The sequence below is a fragment of the Rutilus rutilus genome, assembly GCF_951802725.1.
Source record: "Rutilus rutilus genome assembly, chromosome: 17".
Taxonomy (NCBI): Eukaryota; Metazoa; Chordata; class Actinopteri; order Cypriniformes; family Leuciscidae; genus Rutilus; species Rutilus rutilus.
Window position 1 is genome coordinate 1478233 of NC_140230.1, and position 22022 is coordinate 1500254.

The window sequence follows — 22022 nt, forward strand, 5'->3', positions numbered from 1 at the left end:
AAATAGCAAATTCTTTGTTCACTGTCACTGTAATTAACCAAGTATTATTGTTGAATTAGCTCTTCTGTAAAGAGTTAGATAATGCTTTAACAACGTATTAACCATAAATAGTTCTCACTTTAGATTAGGTCACGGAAAATCAGAAAATGTCATTAAGTGCTTTAAAACAGCCTTTATTAGACATTAATTACATTAATATTAAGAGTTCCTTAAAATGTTTACAAATACCTTAAGTAAACACACACACACACACACTCTCTCTCTCTCTCTCTCTCTCTCACACACACACACACACACTCACACACACACACACACACACACACACACACACACACACGTTGGGTTTCCATGTTTTATGGGGCTTTTCTATAGAAATAATGATTTTTATACTGTACAAACTGTATATTGAATCCCCCAATCCTAACTGATGTAATTTAACTACTTTTTTTCTAATGAATATTTGTATATATTTAATATTGACAGCATTATGTGATTTATGGTCATGTTTATCTCTGGATATAGGCTTAATGTGTGTCATTGTTCTCTACAGGTTGAGTGAGTGTGGTGTGACAGATGAAGGTTGTGCTGCTCTGGCTTCAGCTCTGAGATCAAACCCCTCACACCTGAGAAATCTGAATCTGTCATATAATAAACTAGGAGACTCAGGAGTGAAGGTGTTCTCTGCTGGCCTGGCGAATCCTCACTGTAAACTGGAGGAACTGTGGTAAGATCATCTCTACCATAAAGACTCGGAGTGAATAAGGATTAATATGTACAGTAGATAGTGTATACAGTATATCTTTGGTGTAAGCCCCATCCGGTGGTTCAGCGACAGATTCCAGCTTGAGCGTCAGATCCTGCCGGCGGGAGAAGGCAGCGGTGAGGAGTCTCCCTGATGAGGAACATTTACATCTTACTATATTATTATCTCCCAAAAGAAAGTAAAACTAACAGTTAAATAAACCGGACGGACTACAAACCAGACAACAGTTGCAGGATACAGTGAAGAGGGTTTTTAAAATTACAAATGTTTGCTGTAAATCAACTTGCCTTGTAATGCTTGTGCAAACAGACGCTTGTAAAAGCGTGAGCATTGCCTCAAAATGTGTGTGTGCAGCTGAAAAGAGGAAGTGGTGTGTGTTTCACCTGAACCAGGGCTGTCACCATATCAGCTTTATCACTACATGATTATCATGGCCAAAATAACACACAATAACAATATATCACCATATCTATGGAAATCTTGAAAATAATAATAATAATGCTATCAGTCAAATTCATCTTTACTTTGTTTATTTTGTGTTGTTTTTGAAAAAGAAGAATCACTGCATCACATACAAAAGGAACAATTACACTTAATGCAACCGGTTTGAAATAATGGTAACACTTTATCACAAGTGTACAGTAACACAGCGCTTATAAATCATTTAAAACTATTAGTTCATAGTTAATGAATAGTATATAATAGTATATAAGCTGTAGTTAATATATTAAGAGACTATATACAAATAGCGAATTCTTTGTTCACTGTCACTGTAATTAACCAAGTATTATTGTTGAATTAGCTCTTCTGTAAAGAGTTAGTTAATGCTTTAACAACGGAAAAATCTGAAAATGTCATTACGTGCTTTAATACAGCCTTTATTGGACATTAATTACATTACTATTAAGAGTTCCTTAAAATGTTTACAAATAGCTTAAGTAAACACACACACACACACACACACACACACACACTCTCTCTCTCTCTCTCTCTCTCTCACTCACACACACTCACACTCTCTCTCTCTCTCTCTCTCTCTCTCTCTCTCTCTCTCACACACACACACTCTCTCTCTCTCTCTCTCTCTCACACACACACACACACTCACACACACACTCTCTCTCTCTCTCTCTCACACACACACACTCTCTCTCTCTCTCTCTCTCTCTCTCTCTCTCACACACACACACTCACTCACTCTCTCTCTCTCTCTCTCTCTCTCTCACATACACACACACACTCTCACACACCAGAGATGGGGACTCGGGTTTGAGACTTGGACTTAAGTCGCACACACAGTGACTTCAGACTCGACTTGAGACTTGTCCTCGAAAGACTTCAGACTCGACTCGGACTCAAGCTGCTGGACTCGTGAACAATGTTTATTTTTAGGAAACGTCTGATGAGCTCGCTGTTATTCCCATCCCTCCGTTACCTATAACCTGCCTACGTAACACGTGACGTACTACGTATCTGCTGCGCGCGGCCACACATGAGAGGACAATAAACATGTCGACTGCACCGGCTGCTGGCTGCTGTGCCATTCATCGTAAGCTTTGGGTTTAAAAACTTCATCAGAGCTGCCAACTGTCACGCATTCACGTGAGACTCACTCAATTGACACTTTTCACATGCTCTCACGCCACACATCCATTTTCTCACGCACAGAAAAATCGCGCAGCAAAGAGGACACGGAGACCGACAGACTAGACAGAGCAGGTTACTTATGATAGAAAAAAATCTCAGCTCTCAGATTCTGTCAATTCTATTACGAAATTCAAACAATAAATACAGTTCTACCAGAAAGACTCGGGAGAATAAATACTGTGACAATTATCCATTTATTAACAACCCAGCAAGCAATAAAGTTCTTTGGCGTAGGCCCCGTCCGTAGCTCGCAATCTGAGGGTCCGGACTCTGCATATCCTGCCTGAAGATCAAGGCAGGGGCACAGCCGACCCCCAAAAATTAAGTGGAAGAATGCTTCCACCAGGACGGAGCCTACCCCCAAAACGGTAAATAAAGTAGACCCACCAGTCTTGTGTCCTGAAGTTTCTAGAAAGTAGAAGAACAAGAGTTAACATGGTAAGCGTGAACATGGAACGCCACGTGGCTGATAGCTAATTAATAAAAGGCCACTTCATGATTAGAACAGAACCTGGAGATTTAATGTGTAGATGTGTAATACGCTGAGCATTTAATATCTGCTGCGGTATAACGTAAACGTTTGTGCATTGTTGACGCTTCCGAAATTATTATACTTTTTTTTTTTTTTTTTAAACAGAGACGAGGCCGCAGGGCCACACGGCCTGTTAGACCACAGAGACAAGGCCGCAGGGCCACACGGCCTGCTAGACCACAGAGACAAGGCCGCAGGGCCACACGGTCTGCTAGACCACAGAGACAAGGCCGCAGGGCCACACGGTCTGCTAGACCACAGAGACAAGGCCGCAGGGCCACACGGTCTGCTAGACCAGTGGTTCCCAACCGGTGGGGTGGGGCGCGGACACTCTCCGGGGGGGGCGTGAGGAGGCTACAGGATGAAAAAAATAAATAAAAATTATAAATGTTTTTTATCAATAAACTACTGTCATCAAAAGTTATCGTTTTGTATATACATAACTCCTGAATAAAAATTAAAATGTGTTTGAACTGATTTAAAAAAAAATCTAAACGAATTTGATTGATTTGTCATTAGTGAGCGCGCAGGTTTTATTAAGCGAGTCATTGAGTCGTTCATGCAAACGATTCATTCAAACAGCCGATTCATCAAAAGTGAGACAGATGTTTGTGACTGGGTCAATTGAATCTTTGACTCAACCGATGCGTTCAAAAAACTGAATCATTCAAAACATAATTGAGTGTTGCTGTGAGACGCACTATGCTGTGGTCTTTGTTTGGATTCATCGGAACTATTTTCACTGCTAAAATAGACCAAAACAGTCAATATTTCGTCTAAAATGTAAGTGACTTAATATGAACTTACTTGTTTATTGAACTGTCATATGAAATCAGTGTCACATTTTCATTCGTGATGGTTAATTAAGTGATCGGTCGTGTGATGTTGCTGAACTGTATCAAATGTTATAAATATAAAAACACCCCATTTAGAAATTTAACCGCAGTATGTTAATTTAGTTTGTGTGTTACGCTCACAGACTCGGCGCTCATTTGATTGATTTCTCCTCGAGAAGCTGCGCGAGCCTCAAAAGTTTAAGGTCCGTGCACACTGACCGAGTCCGAAACTGTCGAATTCGTTTTTTCATATTCGTTTCATATGGTGGCTTTCAATTGTCAAAAACACCCGCCTAGCCCCCCTATAAATGTGTGATAAAGTGTAGGCTACACAAATTTGTGTTCGCTTCAGGTTTGTTAATCAGATTCTGTGCGATCTTCACGACTCGACGCTTCGGTTTACGGTCAAGAGACAGAGCAAGATGAGGAGACTGAGAGAAAAAGAAAGGGTGATGGAGATGAGGAGAGAGCAGGTATTGAAAAATAATCTACTGCCCACTGACATGGTTTTAAAGCTATTTCTTAGCCTTTTTTAGGCCTTCAAACGTCTTAAAATGCAAATATCAGAAAAAAAATGTGAACCCCATAACAACCTAAAATTTAGGACGTCTTTGATGATAAAGCCCTGTCTACAGCCCTGTATTAGGCATAAGATCAATGATGAATGTGTAGCCTACATATTGTGAATGAATTTAATAAAGTTTATTACATAGATTTCCTAGTAGCTTTCAGTAAATGATCACATCTAAGAAAAATATTCATAAATCAACCTATCAGTTGACCTATGTTTACACTGACAGACTGGCCATTGACATGGTTTTAAAGCTGTTGTTATCCTATTTTATTTTATTTTTATTATTTTTTTGGCCTTCAAAACACCTTAAAATGCACATAATAGATCAGAGAAATAAAAATTTCCTCGGATCCCCTGAACCCCCTGACTATAGCCTGCCCTACATCACATTCAGGACCTCAGTGATTAACCCTGCCAGCTGCATGTTAATGAAACTTAATAGTGAGCATTAGACCCTAAACTAAAGTTTTACTTTTTTAAAATCATACCCTCATTGGGGGCTGAGCCCCCCTAAAATTTAAATCCTAGAATCGCCCCTGAAAACACCCCTCAAAATATTTGCTACGGATGCAAAAAATGCAGAAAATTAAACCATCCGAATAAAAAAAAAATGTATGACGGACGGAAGTTTCAGAGGCTGCAAATGTAATAATAAAACGTGAGGTCGTATTTATTTTTTTAAACGTGCGAAAATTTCTGAAGAGAATTTGTCTGCAAGGACCTTTAATGTCAGTTCATTATACATTATATATTTTTATGCACTATTGATTGTGCCATATTTTCTATCTATCTATCTATCTATCTATCTATGCAAGGTGGTGTAATAGGGGTGGTGTCTGGGGGGTGGGGGTGGGGGGGTCTAGGGCCGGGAGGAGGGGGGGCCCCGACTGCAACGAACCAGCTTTGGGGGGGCCCAGCTTGCAAAAGGTTGACAACCCCTGTGCTAGACCACAGAGACAAGGCCGCAGGGCCACACGGCCTTTTAGACCACAGAGACAAGGCCGTAGGGCCACACGGTCTGCTAGACCACAGAGACAAGGCCGCAGGGCCACACGGTCTGTTGGACCACAGAGACAAGGCCGCAGGGCCACACGGCCTTTTAGACCACAGAGACAAGGCCGCAGGGCCACACGGTCTGTTGGACCACAGAGACAAGGCCGCAGGGCCACACGGTCTGCTAGACCACAGAGACAAGGCCGCAGGGCCACACGGTCTGTTAGACCACAGAGACAAGGCCGCAGGGCCACACGGTCTGTTGGACCACAGAGACAAGGCCGCAGGGCCACACGGTCTGTTGGACCACAGAGACAAGGCCGCAGGGCCACACGGTCTGCTAGACCACAGAGACAAGGCCGCAGGGCCACACGGTCTGTTAGACCACAGAGACAAGGCCGCAGGGCCACACGGTCTGCTGGACCACAGAGACAAGGCCGCAGGGCCACACAGTCTGCTGGACCACAGAGACAAGGCCGCAGGGCCACACGGTCTGCTGGACCACAGAGACAAGGCCGCAGGGCCACACGGTCTGTTAGACCACAGAGACAAAGCCGCAGGGCCACACGGTCTGCTGGACCACAGAGACAAGGCCGCAGGGCCACACGGTCTGTTGGACCACAGAGACAAAGCCGCAGGGCCACACGGTCTGCTAGACCACAGAGACAAGGCCGCAGGGCCACACGGTCTGCTAGACCACAGAGACAAGGCCGCAGGGCCACACGGTCTGTTAGACCACAGAGACAAGGCCGCAGGGCCACACGGTCTGTTGGACCACAGAGACAAGGCCGCAGGGCCACACGGTCTGTTGGACCACAGAGACAAGGCCGCAGGGCCACACGGTCTGCTAGACCACAGAGACAAGGCCGCAGGGCCACACGGTCTGTTAGACCACAGAGACAAGGCCGCAGGGCCACACGGTCTGCTGGACCACAGAGACAAGGCCGCAGGGCCACACGGTCTGCTGGACCACAGAGACAAGGCCGCAGGGCCACACGGTCTGTTAGACCACAGAGACAAAGCCGCAGGGCCACACGGTCTGCTGGACCACAGAGACAAGGCCGCAGGGCCACACGGTCTGTTGGACCACAGAGACAAAGCCGCAGGGCCACACGGTCTGCTGGACCACAGAGACAAGGCCGCAGGGCCACACGGTCTGTTAGACCACAGAGACAAGGCCGCAGGGCCACACGGTCTGCTAAACCACAGAGACAAGGTCGCAGGGCCGCATGGCCTACTAGACCGCAGAGACAAGGCCGCAGGGCCACACGGTCTGCAAGACCACATATAAAAGGCTCTTTTTTTTCTTTTTTTTTAAACACCACCACCAGTAGTTGCATAGGGATTTACCTGGACCATTACTGGAGAGCTTGCTGAGCTTCAAGGATTATTTTTGAATCAAGTCTTATATATGACTCGAATGCAGAGGAAGACCATCTGCCCAGGATCTTGATGGCTGCAGTAGAAATGCCACGTTCAGCTGCTGTAGTGGCTGCCCCAATCCTGAAGGAATGTCCAGTATACTGGGAGGGAGATGGGCTGCAGCTTTTGAGGACGGAAACTAGGTGATTCCTAAACCAGGCTTTAGAGAGAGGTGCTCCGTTAAGTAGGATAAATAGAGGGGAATGTTCTGAAGATCTCTGGCGAATTTTAAGAAATTTAAGCATAGATGAGAAGGGACAGAAATTGTTGTTCATTTTAGAAATTGTTAGTGTAACACCAAAACCTTCGGAATCATTCTTAGAGTGCTTGAGAAAAAGTGTAAAGAAGTTAGGTGAGAAGCGTAAATCAGAAAAGGAAAGACCATGGGCAGGATTGAAATGATTGGTTGCTGAAGTAAATTCCCCCGGACACATGAACCCGTAAAAAGCAGTTAGAAACACAGCTTCTAATAAAATATTAGTATATGTATAAAATAGGCCGTTACGTATTGAAGTGATTAATCTTTGCAATAAGGGCAAAGTAAATGGCAATCGTTTATCTGGAGAATTACTAGAGGATTTACTTATACCTTTGAGCAATAGCCGAATGGAAGTAGCAGAGAAAAGACTTGGAAAATCTGGATTAAAATATTTTGCGTAAAATTGAATGCCTGAGAGTAATCTGCGAATGGAAGAAGGTTTAAGATTGCGTTTTTCAAAATTAAAGATGAGAAAGGAGCAGACAGTCGTAAGCAAAATGGGAAATAAAGGAATCTGAAAGGAAAAGCAAAACATTAAAAAAGAAGACCAAGCGGAAGTATAAGCTTTAAAAGTAGAAGGAGCTACTCCTTTAGACATATAATGTCTGGCTGATGTAACCAAGTCGTCTAATTTAAAATTGCTGATGATAGGTGAGGGCAAGGTGTGGGATCCGTATTGGCTGAAGGGCAAAGCCGTCTGAAAGTCTGAAAACGAAAACGAAAACGAGATAGTGCGTCAGCAATAACATTGGAGTGTCCGGGTATATGAACAGCCTTAATGATGAAATTGTAAATGACTGATTGCCAGATAAGGCGTCTCACGAAAGGCATAATCGTCTGGCAAGATGATCTGCCTTTATTAATGATGGCAACGACGGCTTCGTTATCGCAGAACATCATAATGCGTTTCCTTGACCACGCTGGACCCCAAATTACGTTGGCTATAACTAGTGGATAAAGCTCGTAGAGTGCGGAAGAAACTGAGCCAGAAGTAGATCCGGGAAATGCGATTGGCCATTTCTCTGCGAACCATTGTCCTTGAAAGAAACCCCCGAATCCGATGGATGGGGCAGCGTCGGTAAATAGATTTAAATCTGCTGATGATTCGAAAGCATCATTGTAGAAAAAAGAAATGCCGTTCCAAGCATTTATCAAACGAGTCTAAAATCAGACAGACATCCTTCATCTAACTGAAGCGAATCACTTAGGTTTTGCGTAGAGTGAGCCAGTGTTAGCAAGCGAGAAATAAAAGCCCTTCCTTGTGGAATTATACTCATGGCGAAATTTAGGTGGCCGCGCAGGGAAAGTATGTCACGTTTCGAAACGACACGTGAGGAGGAAAAATGTTCCAGAAAGGATCTGATCCTTAAGAGTTTTTCATGAGGAAGAGAAGCTTGCATTTTGACCGTATCGAGAGAAATGCCTAGAAATTTAAGCGAAGTAGAGGGGCCCAATGTTTTTTCTGCAGAGAGGGGAACGCCAACGTCACTAAATACCTGTTTAAGTATGTCGAGAATTGGAGATTGAGAATTTGGAAAATCGATCAACAAAAAATCGTCCAGTAAATGCAAAACGAAAGGAAGTTTACAGACATTCAGCAGGATCCAACACAAAGCTTCGGAGAGACTGTTGAATATGTGAGGGCTACTTCTGCACCCAAATGTGAGCCTTGCGGCGAAATAGAATTTTGAATCCCATTTAACTCCAAAAAGATGCCAGTCGGAAGGGTGGATTGGCATAGTTTTGAAAGCATTTGTAATGTCGGCCTTAGCTAACCAAGCACCTTGGCCAGCTAACTTGATTAACTGAATTGCATTGTCAACCGAGGCATAATGTAGAGAGAAAGGAGTTAGAGGAATCCATTCATTAACGCTTGCAACGTTACAGGAATGAGGAGAAGACATGTCAAAAATGAGACGTTTTTTGCCAGAATATTTACGCGTTGCTATCCCGATAGAATTGATCCGAAAAGGAGAGAAAGGAGGAGAAGCGAACGGGCCAATAACATATCTTTTATTAACCTCTTTCTCTAATAGTGCTGAAACCACGTCGGGTTAATTTCTGGCTGATTGCAAATTTTTTGCAACGAAAGAGGCAGAGAGGTGTGAAAGAACTCCCACCCGAAACCCTTGGGACAAGCCGGTGATTAAATAATCCACAAAAACCGGATCAGGGTGAGAAAAAAGGTAGCTTGAAAGGTTCGGGATATTGATAGGAGTAGATGGGTGACTATTCAAAATTTTCTCTGTATTGGGGCTTTCCCTTGGGATGCAGGTCTGTACCGGCGTGGACAGACAGATTTCGGGTGCGGATCCTTGCAAGAACTACAAATGTGAGCAAATTTACAATTAAGATATGTACAAACAGATTCATTAAATCGAGAACATAAAGGAACACCATTGAATAGTGGAATATTGCGACCTCTGCTGTTTGAAGGGGGTCTTACGTTTTCAGCACCACGGACAGTAGCCAGATCATTGTTTGCAAATGCTTTGGGGCAGAATGAAGCCGAATGACCGTGAGCGCTGCAAATAGCGCAAGCCAAGATTTTTTGGCCGCCTAAGTGACGGACGAGCAGTTCAGTGTCTGTAACTGACCAGTCTAGTCTTCAATTAAAAAGTGCGATGAAGGAAGCAGACTTAGCAGAAAAGGACTTGTGATATTCGTAAAACAACGTGCCCCCATATCTTTGGCTGAAATCCGCGATCATAGACAAGTATAGATCTAGCTCTTCCCTTCTCTATGGATAACTTTGGCACAAAATGTCTCTGTAGATGCTGAAAGCAATTACAAATTCGCCAAATGATAGATTGTGTTGAAGGCGAGGATCAGAGGTTTTAAGAAGAACTGCCACGTCACCACAGTCAACCATTTTTCTGTCGGCAGCGGGTGAAGGAAGCAGTAAAGTAGCCAAATTAACATCCTTACCTTGGATGATGTTGTTTCTTAGGTGAGGAGACACCGTTACAGCGGCTAGTGAAACAAAACGCCTACCAAAATTTTGAGCAGGAGCCGCTGTGGATAGGTTTAAGTTTGAGGAAACCGTTGGTGCAGAAACATCTTGAAAAGGCAATTCGTGAAAGAATGTTCAAGAGATGACATTTTGGATTCCAGTCCTTTAACCGTTTGTGCAAGGCTTTGCACTGCAGAAATGAGCTGATAATTCGTGTCTGAAGGTTCAACAATCTGCGGAGAAGATGGTAGCCGAGCAGGTATTGCTGATCTTTTTGCTGGATGAGGTGAGGATGATTTAGCTGATCTTTTCTTGCCGGTTGGTTTAGGCTGAGATGCAGAAGTTGAAGCTTTTGATGAAATAGAGACAAGTGGAGTACCCAAGGTGTTGTGGGCCAAAAGGTGTAGATCTTCTCTGGAGAGACCTTGGCTAGTCGGTATGCCGGCTTCCTCGAGGGCTTTAATTGTATCCTCAGATGACCATTGTGTCCACGGAGAAATACGGCTCTGAATGCGTGAACTGCGGCGTCCACAAGAGTATCTTTTATACCACGAGTGTTGGAATGTGATTGGATAGATAAAAAGGTAAAGTGACGTAACAATTAAGTCTTCCCGGCAGAACTTTATGCTAAAGCTTTCATTTTTGGCGCTTGTAAATGTGACGTGACAGATCCCTAGCGGCACGAGAACCGATCCTTTCTACTAGCTAATAGTAAATAAACACAAACACTTTTGAAAGATACAGTACAACTTACTGAAATGTATATTCCTCATTCATGATATCGATCAATCAGTGTTTTTCATCCGCGGAAAGGGGTCAATAAAACAGCTGGAGAACAATTATGTCACATAACATTTACCTCAGGAAAGCCATTTGATGACCACAATATAGGCTATAGCGTTAGTTGGCTAGAAAAAAAAAGAGCTATAGAGAGTATTTTGCTAAATATGTGTACTATATTACATATTTATTATATTTTTACTTGACGTATTTTATTTTACTTTTACTAAAGTTGTTATTATAATAAAAAAAATGCATTATATTTAATTTGAGTTATTTTTAACCTCAAGTAATACTGCCAGCTGATAGGGCTCTCTGTAGCTGTTTACATCATTAGGGGAGTTTTTTTTTTTTCATGAGAAAAATTAACGCCTATCTTGTGTACCTAATATTTATCCAAATATTAAATCAAATCACAAGAATTTAATTTAATTGAAATTGTGAAATTTGTGTCAAGCAATAATAACAAAACGTAGCTTACCAGAAATTGAACCATGTTAACATTGTAACATGTTGCCACTAAACCTAATAAAATTCAGTTTAGTTACTAAAATGTTTTGACAATCACAATACACTTATGACAATAACCACTGTTATTGCTTATAAATTTAATAGTATATTTTTATAATAGTATATTTCACATCATTTGGTTCGTTGCAATAGTGTTTTGCATTTAGCTACAATGTGATGTTTTGCAGTTTTGCACTAAATAGGAGTACATGTCAATTTTATTACTGTAAGGTATAATATTTTCTATATTTGGTCTTATGGCCCCACAGAGCCAGCACAGTAGGAGCCAAGGCCTTTCATTGTAATTCAGCGACAGACAAGGGAGTCCTTTCTCTTCAGAACCTCAATCTTTGGTCTGTACTGTACTGTATGTTCATGCTACAAGGCAAAATACAGATATTAACTTGAAAGTAAAGCATTCTTGGTGTTTTTGTCATGTTGCAATAGCCTGTTTACACTGATTATAAACCAAAATCAAAGCTGATACTGTATGCTAATAAATAAAGGAGTCATAATAACATATTACATGCTTTGAATTCCTTATATATAGCTATGCAGTGCTCTAAGCAGCCTGGATGGGTCGCTGTACGTGATGCAACACTTATAACCACAAGAGACTTGAGACTTGACTTGGACTATAGCTCAGAGACTTGTGAGCATCTCTGACACACACAGACACACACACTCTCTCTCACACTCACAGACACAGACACACGCACACACACACACACACACACACACACACACACACACACACACACACACACACACACACACACACACACACACACACACACACAGACACACTCTCTCTCACACTCACAGACACACGCACACACACACACAGACACACACTCTCTCATACTCACAGACACAGACACACACTCACACACACAGACACACTCTCTCTCACACACACACACACACACACACACACACACACACACACACACACACACTCTCTCTCACACTCACAGACACAGACACACACACACACACACACACACACTCTCTCTCTCTCTCACACTCTCTCTCACACACACACACAGACACACTCTCTCACACTCACACACACACACTAGGGCTGGATACGATATGATATTTTTTTTTTACTCTAGACTATGGGTAAAAGTTAAATCATACACTTATACAGACTGTACATGATGTATAAGATGAGTCATATTTACAAATTCAATTCATCACATCTTTGAGTTTTATTTCAGAAGCATCATACAGTTCTACATTCTCTTGAATAAATAATTCAATTACAAATACATTTTTAACAGTCACTCGTCGCCACCTAGTGGTGGAATAATGTAATCGATAAATGCGTTATTTTAAGCGCCAAGTTTCTATTTTGACCTTTTGTGAAGCTGTTTCATGACAACTCACTCTGGGTCAGCGGCAGCGCCAACACAGATTTATAATGTTGCGATATGATTTTGTCAAAGGTTTAATAGACAGACGAATTTGAAGAAGATCATGTGTGTGTTTGAATGGAGATCACAGTATTTTAAAGATGAATCGTGCAGCTCTACTGTCTTCTCTCTCTCTCTCAGCATATGAGCAGCGCGAGGGCTTTCAGTGCTTTCAGTCTCACGTCTCGTCCACACGTCCACTTGAAATGGATATTACGACACTCAACACTCATATGGTGACCATGTCATCTCGTAAAGATTGTATTTACGAGTTGAACGCACATGAACGCCTCCACAATATCCACTTTTCCACCGTGGGGCCGAACGGTTCTTATAATGGTAATGAATCCTCAGCCGAACCGTGCTGGTTGAAACCGTGAAGTAAAGTCTCCAGGATTGGTCACTTGTCTGTTGTCTGGCTGCCAGCGCTATAAGCAATATAAGCAATAAGCAATAGCTGATCATTCTCCATAACGCCGTCGCTATTTACATCTCACATCATCAGTAAACCGTCGCGTTACCAAGGCAACGACTGACGTAAACCCACAGTGGAGAATGAAGCCGTAACCGCACCAGCTGACCCGGATCGGCACGGAATGGAATGGTTACGCAATGAGAACCGTTCGGCCCGACAGTGGAAAAGCGGCTAATGTCGTAAATACAAGTGGGAAGCTCTGGATTTTCATAAACCCTTATCTCATCTTTTTGCCACATATAACAACAATCATTATCTATAAGCATAGCAATTATTATTCAATAAGAGAAAATAAAGGACTAAATTTGAAAGTTTCTTAAATTAACTAAAATGATACATTTATAACTACAAATAATTACACACTGCATACAGTACAACACCATTCTTTGATCAGATCTTTGAAATCAAGCCGTCATGCTCAATCGTGTTTAATAGACAGCATGACCAGACCATTCAGTCTTTCCTGAGACAGTGTTCACTAAAACATTGACAGAATCATTGAATCAGTGATTTGAACTCGGTAAACCAAATCAGTTCTGTTCATGAATGAATCATCTAGACTGTTTTTTTGACGGGTTTCTCCTATTCACTGTAATGAACCGACTCAAATGATTCATTCACGAATCAGACATTACAAATGTATATCCAAGGCTTCAGAAAGTATTTGAGTATTTGTATATATTTAATATTGATAGCATAATGTTGCTATTTTATTTGTTTTACATGTTTATCTCTGGATATAGGCTTAATGTGCGTCATTGTTCTCTACAGGTTGTGGGATTGTGGTGTGACAGATGAAGGTTGTGCTGCTCTGGCTTCAGCTCTGAGATCAAACCCCTCACACCTGAGAAAACTGAGTCTGTATGGGAATAAACTAGGAGACTCAGGAGTGAAGCTGTTAAAGGATCTGAAGGATGATCCACATTATAAACTTGAGACACTAGGGTAAGAATAGGTGTTAACGATTTTAATCATCATATTTTCATTTAAAGTTCAAATGGCTGATTTACTCACTAGAGATATAAGTACATTGTACCAGGTTCAGTAACACTGTGTGTGTGTGTGTGTGTATGTGTGTGTGTGTGTGTGTGTGTGTGTGTGTGTGTGTGTGCGCGTGTGTGTGTGTGTGTGTGTGTGTGTGTGTGTGTGTGTGTGTGTGTGTGTGTGTGTGTGTGTGTGTGTGTGTGTGTGCATATTTTGTCTGAGATCATCAGATAATGAGTCTTAAATTCAGCTTCAGTTTCTGTAGGTCTCTGAACTTTAAACTGTGTTTAATATGAGTGTAATTCTGCTCATACTGTTGTGACTGATTGTGAAAATAATATTACAGTTTTTCTCGATTGTTTAAACACTATAACCAGGCTTTTGAACTAAAATTTCAAAACCATAATGCCATTTATCAAAAAGCACACCTATTTCCCTAAACTATAAACACTATTCCCTGTTTTGACACATGAGTCAGATTTGTTGAACTGTCACTGCAAAACTCTACACACAAATCCCTTCATTTCTCATTGCCTACACCATGTTGTCATGTATAAAGCACTAGCATTCAATATTGTTCACTCAAGTCAGCACAGCTTCAGCTCAGTTAGCACACAATTACCCAAGTGGAAACACTAAGAGTAAAAATGTAACACACATCAATCAGATCCTTCAATAGATAGATAAAAGGGCCCAAATCAGTTTATTGAGTTTTGGAACATTGGATCCAGAAAGACATGAAGGAAGAGATTGAGGATGGATAAGGAGGAGGAGGAGGAGGAAGGGCAAGGGCAAGGGCAAGAAGACAAGCAGTCTCAGATTAAATTCAAGCCACCTAGTAGCCCATGTCTTTGTCAATGGTATGACTGTGAGGGAGGCTGGGCTACGAGTAAGGCCAAATTTGAGTCGCTTTACCGTCGCCTCGAGAACCTTCAGGGAGGTGTGGTGGCAAACAAAATTCTATCACTGAATAAGAGACAAACATTTCCAATAGTCTTTGATGTGGTTTATTTTCTTGCAAGAAAAGGCCAGCAGTCGTACAGTCACACAGAGTGGCTGCAGAGTGTGACAGTGAAGGGAGGGCATCCTTTCTCCTTTATAATCTTGACTCCCAGAATGTTATCTTTCTAGGCAAATGATGGTATTTCAACCATATGTGGAACATTCTTAGACTTGTTCATAATATTGTCTCCTTTAGTGGTGGCCCTCCTTGTCACGTACCAACACTCTTTACCATTCCAATACACTTTCATATTAGAATAAGGTTTGTGTGTGCTATTTTACTGTCATATGACGGTCACACACATCTTACAGTAAGTAAATATGAATATATATATATATATATATATTACAGCCCTTTTTTTTGTCTTTTTTGTGTGTGTGTGTGTGTTGTACTGTGTAGCACATGAATGAATAAAAATGTGCCAATGTATCCATTGGTTGTGTCTTTTGTGTTCATCATGTGAAAAGGTTTGTGAGGGGGGGAACCACAAGCAACATAACTTAACAGTTTTGGAAATGTTGTTTTGAATTTATTGCACCAGTGTGTAAGACTATGTTGTAGTGTGTGTGATTTTGAGGGCTTGTGTGTCTTGTCTGAGGGCAAAGTTTGGTTTTTCAGCAAGAGTGAATGGTTTTGAGTGTAGAGCTTCATTTTGACCTGAAAATAGGATGTTTGGGGAATTGGGCGAGACGTTATGGATTTGTGTTTACAGTTTTGAGAATACGAGGCATAGTTTCAAGAAATGTGTTTAAGCAATCGAGAAAAACTGTAATGTTATTTTCAGCTTTTCCCCTTTAACTGTCTCTATAGGCATCTTTACACAGTGAGTTAAGGCTGCTCTAAAGCGGCTCTGTGTCTGCTCAAAGTTCTGTGTAAAGACACAATGCCGCATAAAAGCAGACTTAAAATATGATGGGTCTGACCCACCTCAGCCCCTAGTATCAAAGATGACTCTGATATTGGTTTGGTTCAGTGTAAATGAACGCGATCTTGTGTCGCTCTAAACTACGTCATTGTCATGACAACCAAACGCGCGGCGCGAGAATCAAGAAGCGGAAGACTAAACATATCGGCCTAGCTCCATATTGTTTTGGCCTATCTCCATATTGTTTTAGCCAAATTAAAAAATGTCAGCCAACAAGAGACAATAAAGTAAAAGTGTCCTGTACTCAAATCGTGAAGCAAACCACCAAAATAACAGAGTCGTCGACTGTGTAATCAATTGGCTTTCGCCGTTTGTAATCTTCCTTTGAAGAGACTGGCAGATCAACGCGCCGCTACATTTCTCTCAGATACGCTAAATGGTTATTCGCCATCACTGTGTTATATTATATTCCAGAAATCATCTTCTTGAGGACGATATTTCACCCACACATGACCTGCCTGAAACGCTGACGACAGCAGAATTGTTCTTTCTGGCTCTTTGAAAAAAAAAAAAAATCCTGCGGTGATCGACCCGGTGTAATAATTCATAATATATTTGTAGCATTTGATCCATCTGGAAAATTTTTATTTAGAAATATAAAATATTAAATATAAAATAGCTCTCAGTACCACAGAATTATGACAAACATCAGAGCGTGAGATCGCTATATCACACAGAGGAAATCTAAAATTCTGTATTTTTATTTATTTCGAGTTTTATTTCTTTGTTTACTGTTTAGTTACTTTTAAATTCATTTTATAACACTTTGTTAAAACTGTAGTTTTAAAATAGTAATGTTCAAAGTATTATTTCCCGTGATTTTAATTCCTGTGTAAATGCATTTATGTTCTCCGCGTCAGAGAAGCAATAAACATTCTGTGTAAATGCACATTTTGTGATTTTATGCCGCTTCAGATTTGGTTTCTGTGTAAAGATGCCTTATGTGTGTGATAATCTGAGATTTGGGTGTAGTGAGTGTAATGATCATTTCTGCTGGTTCTGTATCAGCTGTCCGTTGTGTGAAAGTGAACTTTCATGTGCTTTTGATTTTGTAAAGTGACTTTGAGCATCAGATAGAAGCTATATGATCATGTTTGAGAATGAATTAATATAGATTATCTAGTTAGTTTTCTTATGAAAAGATGTGACAGATGTAATATCTCATACTGCATATGTGACTGTGTGTGTTTTATTTTAGGTTATAGATGACAGTCTGATCTTCTGATGATCATCTGATGGTGAATAAGGATCCACTACAGAGACTCACCGTCAACAGAATCAACCGAGACTGAAGATACAGTGACTTCACTGTTATAAATTAAGACTTCATTTAGATTTCAGCGATCCTCTGACAGACCTGATGAGGCGGCAGTGAAACACCTTTTATTTCACAGCAAATTACAGTTTCTCATTCATAGATTAATCATTTTATGTGTATAAACGCACAGTAACTCAAAAAGCTCGGAGATTTTGTTACAGAGTAAATAAAGAGCCTGAAAATCTCTGTGTTTGTGTTGTACCAGCAGAGGGAGACAAAGACTAATTAAATATTCATTTTTCATAATTATGAGAAGAAAAAACAGTTCAAGCTCACTTTTAGAAAACAATGGAAACTTGAGTTTATACTGTATATCATGTTTTGGTAATACTTTATAATAACTGCATGCTATTAATCATTAGTTAAGCATTACTAAACAGCTATTTCATCATTTATGAAGATTAAAATCTCATCATTTAATATTGTTTTTAGTATTATTATTACTTTTTATTAATATTCATAATCATTTGTAATCATTGTATTTTGTGAATCATATGTGGGGGAGACTTTGGGTGACTTTGAGTGTGCTGAAGTTAGAGACTGAAATGTATGTGCAGTGTTTTCACCAAGTATAGCATAAGGGGATATATTCATATGTTAATGAGAATCACTCGTTTCTCTGGTAATGCAGTTTTTCTGTTCAGCATATATAAGAACAGAAAGTCTTTGTCTACGGCAGAGAAGATGACCGAGAAGCTGAATCAAGACCTTTGTTTGGTCCATTGTCTCTTCCTCCTATGTCTTATATAAAAATAAATAAATAAGAGATCTCTGTTTCCATGAAATCAAACAACAGGGGAAAGCAAGATTTTTAAATCTACAATTTATAAAGCATTAATAGACATTAATAAGCAGTTCATAAATACAGTTATAAATTATTTGTTCTTGATTTATAAGCATATCTATAATGTGTTTAATAATTGTATTTTCATACTTTATTAATGCTCAATTTGTCATTTCTAAAGGAAGTATAGCATATATAAGACAACCACCTATTTGTAATATTTGCACTAGTCTGTCTCGTGTATTATAAGAAATATCACTCACCCTATAAAGCTCACAACAATAAGAAAAGCAGTAGATGAGGCAATGGGGTTTCACTTTTATTTGTTTTTGTAGTGCTGTCATGCAAGCTATGTCTATAAAGGTTTTAACCAAATTTGAGTCTCCAGAAATATGATTTCTGAAGTATTTTGTATGCATGTCCTGATGTGTCATATTTTGCAATGTTAACAATGCACTAATGTTAAGATTGCACCCCTGTGTTAATATTTTTCATAAGTACACTTTTCTGCTTTTTTAGAGCAGTTCTGGAGTAAATGGGTCTGCTGAGGAGGGTAACTGTAACTCCCATACAGGCAAAAAAAAAAAAAAAAAAAAGTAAGGAAGTTAATACACACATCTTTGCTGAAATGGCAGAGGAAAGGAGGGAGAGGATGGACAAGCTGTTTTCTCTTCTTGAGAGAATGATTGAATAATATATATTTTTTCTATATATTCTTGTTTAACTTTTTTTCCCTTATTTTTTAAAAGAAAAGAACAATTCTGTACATTGTTTATTTTTATGCAACTTTAAATGTGTAAATAAAAGAGAATGAATTGTTCTGGATATTGTTTATTTTTGTAATGACAATCATAATTTCTACATGAAGCAAATTCTTCTATACCTTTTTTTTTATTTGTATTTTTTCAAATAAAATTGGTAAATGAAAATCATTTGTTCTAAAGGCTACATAAAAGTACTTTTTCCAACTATTTACAACATACGTTAAACATTAGAGGTCTTCACAGTGAACCCGAGACCCGTACGGGTTCGGGTCTATATTTTACAGTTTTTTTCAATCGCTAACAAGCGCTTACCCATACTTCAGATACTTTTTCTAAACTCTTAACACAGACTCCCACCTACAAAACACAATTGGCCAAATGGTTAATTGTCTTCTCAAAAACACATTTAGTTAAATATATACTAACTCTTCATTTCAAAACAGAACACATGTTTCTCTGCACACACACTAACTTTACCAAAACACTGGAAATCTGACTCAAAATGAAATTTTTCTGTCAAAGAATAACACTTGTTTTCACTTCACAAGGTACATGCACTCAATCAAAGTACACCAGGTTTCAAAATACTGGCTATTGTTGACATTACTAAAACTGCATAGACTTTTATGTTTCAGTTTTACAGGTATTTGCATGCAAAACGTGCAATCCACCGTTTTACACTAAATTCTTGGTTGGGAACTGTATGTCCACATGTACAGTACTGTTCACATTCATAAGCATTCCAGTAAAAAGCAAATCAGTTTTTATTCCTTTACTGTTTACTACAGGAGGTACAGTAGAAACACGGTTTGATAGAACAGAAAAAGTTTTACAGTATTGCTTACAGTGAACAAAATATCCATGAAACACACAAGAGCATTCTGAACAAAGAATGGGGGGGGGGGGGGGGGGACAAAACCCCCTACAAAATTACTGTATCTAATCTCTGCGATCTTTAGGGTTAGGCCACATGTTTTCATCAAGATCACATCTGATATCATCCAAGGCGATGCACCTGGGATAAAACTGCTTGGTATGTCGGATCCACCCTTGGAGCCAGCATCCATGGCTTCAAGGAGGGACATCTGGTCATGTGGCTGATGGTCATAAACCTTCCACCTTCACATTACATTTTGTCCAGGTTGACGCCTTTTGGCCAGATTGAATCCTGCCTCATCTATATGTATATGAATTCATGAGGGGCCTGGCTGGCCTCCAATTCCATAACTCTCAAAACAAAGTTTATGTAAATCATGTCATTACTGTATACTATACTGTAACCTATTACTGTGTAGGTTACCTACTTGCAAAGTGCAAAGCTTATAGAACTGGACATTGAATTGAATATACAGTACACTATACCTGGACATATTGTCGTTGTAGCTCCTTGACTCTCACTGATATATTGTTTTTGAACTGATATCATTGCAGAAGCAGAGGTTTTTATAAACTTTCATATTGTGAAATATTAGTACAATTTGAAATAACTGATTTCTGTTTAAAAATATGTATGTCATGTAATAAATTGTGTAAAATGTAATTTATTCCTGTGATGAAAAGCTGAATTTTCAGCATCATTACTCTTCATGACATTGTTCAAAAGCAACACATTTTGCTAGCAATCAAAATCACATTTTGCTAAAATCATGAAATTTACAAAAATGGTAAAAGTTAATGTAAATGGTAAATAAATAAATGCAGTCCATACTGTATCTAAGGTTTGGAATATTGTTTTTGCTATTGTGGGATGTTGTGTGTTAACATTTGTAAATACTACAAAAACAATCCATCATTTTGTTGGAAGGTATAGCTTGTCTGTTAAGAAAATGTAAGCATTATGGAAATGTGTTCACTGACTGCATATTGTGTGAAAACGACAAGAAATGTGTGAATGGTATGGCCACAAAAGACCGATGCTGTGCTAATTGTGTTTAGAGTTTTGAAAATGTGACAACTGATTGGACAAACGCTTGTTAGCGACTGAAAAAAACTGTAAATGATCAGCCGGGTCCAGGTCGGGTCCGAATCTATTACTTCGGGTCCCGGGTCTGTTTAACATTGTGTGTAATACCCGTCCGATCGGAGTCATCAGATCAGACTCTGAGAAAACTGATTAGACACTGCTTGTGTTTTTGTGTGTGTTTTTTTTGTAACTTGCAACTTGTAAAATTAGGACTCTCAAAATAAATTGCATTAAAAAGCATATTTTAGGTTGATCCAGCTACCGCGCATGTGCAGTCTCAAGCGCGTGTCATGTTTCTATGGCAACCAGTTACCAAAGCTTCAGTGAGGGACCGCTAAACCGCGCTTTAGATTTTAAATTAACCGTCTTGTTTAATCTTAAAGTTTTAGTGGTCAGATTCAGACTCGATGCAGAGCAGAGAGCACGGAGATGATAGCAAATAAATAACGTCAGCGGCCATGGCACTGAACGAGCAATCGTTATTATAGTTCAAAAGGGCAAACAGTCAAAGTTATTATGCGAGTTAACTCGAGTCAGAATGTAAGTTACATGTGTGAAGTTGCATTTGTCATCCGTCACCGTGACATCAAGTGGATTTTTGAAGCTGAAATAATGAGTGCACTGTAAAAAAAAATCCCGTAAAAAACCGGTAAATCTCTGGCAGCAAAGTTTCCAGACAGATTCCGTTAAATAACAGGAAATAACCATTTCACAAAATTACAGGCAAAAACCGTAAAAATACAGAATTGCCTTTACAGTCAAAATTAATTAAATTACAGTACATTACTGTTGATGATGGCTTATTAAACCGTGGAAAAACGGATAAATGATGTCAAATTACATAAAAAGAACATTTAACTTTAAGGTTAAACTGTAAATTTAGGGTTTTATAAAGTAATTTTATAATAATGCTCTGTCTATCTACAGTAATTATCTTTTAATATATAGTTTTTCTGTGTATAATAACTATGAAGATATGTATAAAAATGCATTAAGTACATAAATTCAAATACAAAGTTTGTATATTTACAGTTTTAATTTTTGCAGATCCAATTTCACAACTTTGACCAATCTCTAATTAAGTACTTAATAATAGCAAATGTACAGTCAATTTCTGTT

The 22022-nt window shown here is 39.7% G+C and overlaps 1 protein-coding gene across 1 annotated transcript in view; it reads left to right on the top strand.

The window, feature by feature from the left end:
* Positions 1 to 18996, top strand: part of LOC311306995 (NLR family CARD domain-containing protein 3-like) — a 225118-nt gene extending 206122 nt beyond the window's left edge. Inside the window, exons 9-11 of the mRNA XM_084435679.1 lie at positions 551 to 724; positions 13934 to 14107; positions 17273 to 18996. Of these exons, the coding sequence (XP_084291805.1) occupies positions 551 to 724; positions 13934 to 14107; positions 17273 to 17279 (355 nt within the window). The 3' untranslated portion in view covers positions 17280 to 18996. The remainder of the gene's footprint in view (positions 1 to 550; positions 725 to 13933; positions 14108 to 17272) is intronic.
* Positions 18997 to 22022: the final 3026 nt, after the last annotated feature.